The following is a 7,374-nucleotide window of genomic DNA, read 5'->3' on the forward strand; positions in this document are numbered from 1 at the left end:
CCTGGGGATTTAGCGGGGGGCCTGACACCAGCAGCAGCAAGTGACCCAGCCCCAACCCACCCTGCTTCATCCCATTCCTACTCCACGCCTTCCCTGAAGCCCCATCCTGCCTCTTTCTGGTTTCTGCTCCTTCCTCTGAGTGACATGGAGAACTAGTGGGGTGGAGTCCAGCAGAGCAGAGCAGTCTACGAGCAGGTTGCTCCCTGCTTCCGCCAACAGGCCCCCCGTTAGCTCTTCAGCCACCCTGGAACCTGTGTCCCCCCAAAGCACAGGGCCCAGGGAAGCTGCCCCAGTCTGGCCTATGGACAGGACAGATCTACTTAGACCAGTGTTTCTTAAAATTTTGAGGCCATGGAACACCAAACAATATTTTTTTATGCTGAACACTTCTGAAAATTTTCTTCAAAAAAAAATTGTTGTCAAACAGAAAAAGACAAAAACAAAGAAGTAACAAAATCAAAGAAGAGGTCGCGGAACACCTGTGCATTGTTCACGGAACACCAGTGTTCCGCGGAACATAGTTTAAGAAACACTGACTTAGACCCATTCTGGATACCACCAAAAATTATACCAACCAGATGCCCGTGGCCCCATAGAAACAAGAGTTAACGCATCAGGAGAGCGCTTCCTGGAGCCAAGCACGCCTGATGACCCTGTCGGGAAGATCAAAGGCTGTGCCGGTGCCTATCATGTAACACAAGGAGCCTCAGAGAGAGGCAACATGTTGGTGCTTGTTGGAGGTCTGCCATTCAAGTATCACGGCATATACCTGTACTTTATTTAGCTGTGCCGGGCAGACCGGGACCTCCAATGACTGTCTCCCACCAATTCACAACAGCCACTTTCACTTTCCCAAGCTCTGAGCAGCTGACCCCCCAGTTGTCTGGAGGATCGGGTCTGAGGTTGTCTTTGCCTGGTGTATCTTGCTAAAGACTGAAGGAGGCGAGGGAGTAGTGCTGTGGGACACAGCTGACCCTTTGTCTCTTGTCTAGTGGAATGTTGGCAGCACAGCTGAAAGAAGTTACATGTGGGCAGGGAAACAGACATTATCCTATTAACCATTAGCAACCAGGTCCTCCTCCGGAATCCATTTAGTCACTCAGTAAACAGCCCTGAGCGCATTACTAGAGGCAGAAAGCCAGGGCGGTGCACTTACAGAACCTACATGCATCACTGGACACTGATGGGACACACTCAAGGGCAGAGAGACGGACACATTTCACTTGCACTAGTTTTTATCTCGGCCTGGCCTGGACGTCTGTTGTATTTTTCCCTAACAACTTTGCTCCATGAACAGATTTTTCTTTTTGACTTAGTGCCAGTGGGCCAGCACCAAGGAACATCCCTGTGATAACCAGAGCTTGCAAAGGCTGCACTCCTGAGGCAATCCTGCAGCAACAAACCAGCATGTGAAATCTTGCACAGAGCAATAACCCTACGAGAACAAGCCGTGCATACAGCCGCACCTTCCAGAGCCACCCTACGCATATCGCTGGGGCAGGAAAATGAGTGGTAAGGAAAATATCTGTCCTTTCAGTCTTCCAAAAGGTGGGTTATTAGGAACAAAACCCAGCTTTCTTTGTGTATTTTTAATCATGGGAAACATCACAACGAAGTCTGTGGAGTTTGGAGGATGTGGGTGTTGTGAAACTCCAGAAATTCTCCACATGCGTCTCTTTACTCTCTATATGGAGAAGCCACACCTCTAAAGCAGAGAGCTGAGCCCCACAGGGGAACAAGGGACTCATTACTTGATCATCCTTCTCATTTTGTCTCCTGGCAGGTTTTTTGCAGGGTAAAAGTACCACCGAGGCCTATAAAAGTCACCAGACACCATGAACGGTGGGTGACAGTACGGCTCCAGCCCTGTCCCCGCCCCACCCCTTCTGCCCAGGCTCCGCCCCCAAAGGAGCCAGCCCTTTTCCCAACAGCACCATGTTGGCAGAGCACGGCCCCAGCCTCCCCAGTCCCAGAGCACAGGGAGGGCAGACAGCACGCGGCCTCAGCCTCCCCAGCCCCGGAGCATGGGGAGGGCAGGCACTCAGGGGCAGCAACACTCCGCCCCAATATGCCTACAGTAGGCGTTCTGTGGACAGCATGTGGGTGGGGCTAGGCCTTCCCCTGCGTATTATACCCATTGCCCCTGCCAGACAGCAATCAATTTCAGTTACTGTTAGATTGAAACCTGTGAGTGTAGCCTAGTTTTAATTAGGGATGTTAAGGACTAGTCGACTATCTGATAAGCAAATGCTCATCGGACAGTCGACAGGATAGTCGACTGGTCACTTTCCTCCACCTTGCTGCCTCTATCGGCTAGAGGCGGTGCGGGGGGGAGAATAGAGAGAATAGAGGGGTACTTCAAAGGGGCAGTGCTGCATGAATCCCAGAACTCCCCAGCTGACCTTTGGCTCTGTGCACCTCTGCCCCTTTGAAACACAGATACGGCGTTTCAAAGCGGCAGCACTGCGTGGAGCCTGGGCTCAGCTGGGGACCCCGAGCTCCAAGTGGCACTGCCGCTTTAAAATGCCGCGAGGAGCCCAACACTGGGTCAGCTGGGGACTCCATGCGTAGTTGCCCCTTTGGAACGCATTAGCGGCATTTCAAAGGGACAGCACCGCCCTATCGACTAATCAAATAGTCAAAAATACATTGACTATTCAATTAGTCAATTACATGCTACTTAACATTCTTAGTTTTAATCCCTAATTCTCGCAGTCTGCAGCTAATGGTGATGGTTATGGTTTGGGCAGGTAGTTAATGGAACTAGTATTCTGTGGATTATTCATATATATATATATTTATTTATAAGGAATGAGAGCAGAGGCCGAGTTCCTGAGGAGGTGGCTGGAGCTGAGTGAGGAGATGTCCCTGGGAGGCGATTCAGTGGAGAACAGCTCTGAATTGGTCAGTGGGCTCATGGAGAATAACTCACCATCTGCCCCTGTGCGCCAGGGCTGGGGAGAGCTTCACCTGGCAGCTTGGAATGGCAACACCCACCTGATGAAACAGCTCCTGCAGCAGGGGGCAACGATGGAAAGCAGGTGAGCCCCGGGCGCTGTCTAATTCTTGCTCTCTCTGTCCATCTCTCGCTGACATAAATATGCTCAGGTTTCTTTTCTGCACCCGCGCAGGGACGAGAACGGATGGACCCCCTTACACTGTGCCACAATGACAGGGTCCATCACGTTGGTCAAGTTCCTGGTGCAACGTGGCGCCGTGGTCCATGCCACAGACAGATCGCACTACACCCCGCTGCACCACGCCTCTTGGAATGGCCATACCCAAGTGGCTGAGTTTCTCCTGGCTCGGGGAGCCCCAGCCTCAGCTGTGACTCAAGGGGGCCTGACCCCACTCCACTGTGCAGCAGCCAACGGTCACACCCTCATTGTGCAGTTGCTACTACAGCGAGGCACAGATCCTGCCAGCGGGGACAACAACCAGTGGACAGCACTGCACTGGGCGACTGTGAACAGCCAGCTGCATATCATGGACTTGCTGATTAGCCAGGGTCTCTCCCCAGACCTGGGCAGTCATGGAGGTATCACAGCGCTGCACATCGCGGCAGAGACTAAAAGAAGCGAAGCTCTAAGGTTCCTGCTAGGCAAGGGTGCCAACATCAATGCTCCGGATGAGCTGGGGAGAACTGCACTTGCCATTGCATCCGAAAATGGCAATCAGGAGGTAGGTTCCCAACAACCGTTCTTCTTAACACACTGAATTCTGCAATAGGTTCATGGCAATGCTTCATTATCAGGTGATTAGGGTCAGCGAGGTGGGAGAGACGGCCACTCAGGTCTATCGGTCATAATATAAACAGGGACATTTCGCTCTGACATAGCACTTTTCATCCATGGAGCTCAAAATGCTGTGTAAAGAGGGCTGCCTCGTTATCCCCATTTTATAGATGGGGAAACTTGAAGCACAGAGATGGGAAAGTGACCTGCCCAAGGACTCTCCACAGGTCAGTGGCAGAGCTGGGAACAGCAGCCAGATCTTCTGAGTCCCAATTCAATGCTACCTTGGATGATCAAAGATGCCAACTTAGCCCCAGCTGTTGGGCCCTGACTGTTATGTCTGGGTTACCAATACAGACAGCTTCCTCCTTCGATTGTCCTCTGGGGTTCCAAAGCCCCTTGCAAGGTGCAAAGACATGCCTGAACAGATGCAGCTACCTCCATTGACTGGTTGCTCAGATAGAACTACATGACCTCTGACATATAAGCACAGGGGACGTGGCTTCTCTACGGGCAAAGTTTAGCCTCCCTAAAGAGGCCTCATCCATGTTTAGAGAAAAGATACATGAGAAAGGCTACATCAGGCAGGAGCCTCCCTCCCTACCTCCCCAGCACTACTCTCCTGGGTTCTTCGCCAGGAACCAGCTCCTATATCTTCCCTGGTCAGAACCTAACTGACTCTTTCTGCAGGGCAGCTCCTTATATACAGGACTTCCCCAGCAAGCCACCCTCTGATTGGCTCTTTAAAAGCTTCTCTCTGATTAGCTACTAAAATGCCTCCCCCTTATTGGCCAGGGCTCTGTTCTTTCTCACTCCTGCCTGCTTTAACCCCTTCTGGCCGGTGTGGGGCAGTCACCCCACTACAGTGCCACGCCACTGAACTTTCTTTTTCCTTTCCCAGATTGCAGAACTGTTGCTGAACAGCAAAGCTGATGTGAACCTGAGGGACCGTGCCGGTTGCACAGCACTTCACAAGGCAGCAGCTGCCGGACACTTGGCCGTGGTCCACCGGCTGGTTAAGAAAGGAGCAGTTGTCAATGCTAGGGACTGTCTGCATCTGACTCCGCTTCACAGAGCTGCCTGTTGTGGGCACACTGAGGTCGCCAATTACCTTCTGGACCATAGAGCTGAGATCAATGCAGCCGGCTGGCTAAACAAAACGCCGCTGCACCTGGCTGTGGAAAAAAATCATTTCCTTTTAAGGGAGCTCTTGCTGGGGAAGGGAGCAAGTCTGTCCCTCAGAACTCGCTGGGACGAGACGGTGCAGGATCTAGCCTCAGACAGGAGTGAGAGGGACGAGCGAGACACCCGCCAGAAGGAGGTCCCCTGCTGACAACTAATTCCCAGTGCTACCAGCAGGAGACGCTGCAGCGGTGAGTCCCACCCTGTGACAGGCACCATGCCAAACAAATGGGCATGTGTTCTACCTTCTTGCAACATATTGGCCTATTGGACCCAATCCTACAAAATAATGAACAGCTCCTGCGAGCTGCTATTCTGGGGGCCCTGTGTCCCCTCCCCAGGAAACAATGGCAAACTGCAACCCGGATCTGAGCTAGATCCCAACTCCACTACGGTCCAGAGACATGAGAACAATTTTGTCCTTCCTCTGCTGCCATCTTGTGAAGGATTAGACCAATAATGGGCAACCTAGGCTAGTGAGTGGCCCGCATGAATGGTCTCCTTCATCTCAACACTGTCATAAACAAGACGGTCTCCCGGAATAGGGGAGTTCTGCTCTCTCAGCTTGTGTACCTACAATGTGAGGGATGTGCCGATGGAACCACAACAGCGTTTTCATTGGATGCAGAGGGAGCACATGACTCTCACAGTCAATGTTGTGCGCAATCAGCACCCACCTCACTTCATGTGCCCTGGCTTTACAGGCGTGTCACTTCAGTAACACCGGTAGGAAAAAATCTACAGAGACAGAAAGCAGCAGAACCTGGCAACCCTGCACGTGGGCAACATTAAACAAAATGTCTGGCGGGCCCCACATAGAACTCCGATGGGCCACCCACAGCCCACAGGCTGCCCACCACTGGATTAGACTTTCTCCTCATTCCAGTATTAATAGAAAAAGGGCCTGATCCGCATTTGCATTGTTCTTGTAGTGTAATGGAAACTTAAAAGAGAATAAATATACTTTATACCCATTGTAAGGCCCCTTCATACTGCTGGCGTGGTGTTGCGTGGCCTTGGTATAAATGAGAAGAAGGCTCTTTTTAAAAGGTACTCTTTACCGATGTGCTGCTATAATACATATTTACTAGGGATGTGATTAAACCATCTCTGGGGATTCATTAGGCACCAGGTTAGGCAGCCAATAGATCAGGGGTGGTCAATAAGTGGCTCATGGGCCAGATGTGGTTTGCCAGGGTTAGTCTCTGGTGGGCCGCATGGATATAGCCACTCGCAGCTCCTATTGACCATGGATCACCATTCCCAGCCAATGGGAGTTACAGGAAGCGATGTCCTGGTCCACGCCACTTCCTGCAGCTTCCACTGGCTGGGAAAGGTGATCCACAGCTAATGGGAGCTGTGAGCAGCCAGACCTACAGAGGGACAGGTAAATAACACATCTGGCGGCCCAACAGAGGCTAACCATGGTGAACCGTGTCCAATTAGCGGGCCACTTATTGCCCACCCCTGCAATAGTGACTAATATGGATCACAAAGCCATAGGGAGGTGGAGTGGGGTGGTTCACAAGGCAGAAGATGGGGCTTGGAGAGGGTGGTTGCTGGTTGGAGTAAGGAAGCAGCAAAAGAGAGAGGTTGGCAGAAGATAGGCCAGGCATGGAGAAGAAGCGAGACCACACTTAAAATGGCTGCCATCACATGGTGGTAGCCATTTGAAGTGCCTGAAATTCACTTTTGTTTTAGCTTTGGCTGCATAAGGGCAAAATAGCCAGTTCTCTACTATTCACAATTGGCCTATCTCTAACATACACCTTTGTATATTAGAATAATCCTACGCGGATGTCTTATTGTATTCAGTCACAGGACACTTCATCAATGTGTATGCACAAGAGAAACACAGAATCAACCAATAAATCTGTTCTTGTAGCAAGAAGAACTGACTCAGCAAAGCTGTCGGCTAGGCAATAGCTACATCTGCCGTAGGCAGAGTTCCAAATGGATGCAGGATATAATTTATTTCCGAGTGGGAAAATAGCTCCAAACTGCAGAATGCTCCCAAGTTGTCACTTCCGTGTCTGGAGTCAAAATCAAATGTGTACATTTTAAAGGAGGATCCAAGACATGAAATACAAACATGTCAACAGAAGTTAAATGAAAATAAGATTTAGGTCTTGGTTAGAGCTGGCTAGATAATATTTGTAAGTAATGGCACAATTTACTAGTCCACATCTTGCATTACTCAACTTTACAGCAGGCTGAATGCAATATTTGATTAATAATACATGATCCGGCCAATATTGTCCTTGATGAATCATATTAGCTAGTATTTGGCTCTCTTCTCAGTCTATAACACTCCCCCCACCCATGGACATTAAATCATGTTACAATAGTAATTTACACGTCTATGGCCCCTTCTAACCAATGATCTCAAAGCACTTTGTTATTTACTGTTATTCATTTAGATAGCTCTTTCCAAGCATAGACTAAGATGTAGTCCCTG

General features: G+C 50.3%; 1 protein-coding gene across 1 annotated transcript; it reads left to right on the forward strand.

Moving 5' to 3' along the window:
- Positions 1-1,114: 1,114 nt before the first annotated feature.
- On the forward strand, positions 1,115-5,891 carry ANKRD65 (ankyrin repeat domain 65). The gene is made up of 4 exons (XM_075906471.2): positions 1,115-1,512; positions 2,810-3,041; positions 3,132-3,681; positions 4,636-5,891. The coding sequence occupies exons 1-4, from the start codon at positions 1,506-1,508 to the stop codon at positions 5,065-5,067; spliced, it is 1,221 nt and encodes a 406-aa protein (XP_075762586.2). The 5' UTR covers positions 1,115-1,505; the 3' UTR covers positions 5,068-5,891.
- Positions 5,892-7,374: the final 1,483 nt, after the last annotated feature.

This window comes from Pelodiscus sinensis, chromosome 24 (genome assembly GCF_052426305.1).
Source record: "Pelodiscus sinensis isolate ZL-2025 chromosome 24, ASM5242630v1, whole genome shotgun sequence".
NCBI classification, from domain to species: domain Eukaryota; kingdom Metazoa; phylum Chordata; order Testudines; family Trionychidae; genus Pelodiscus; species Pelodiscus sinensis.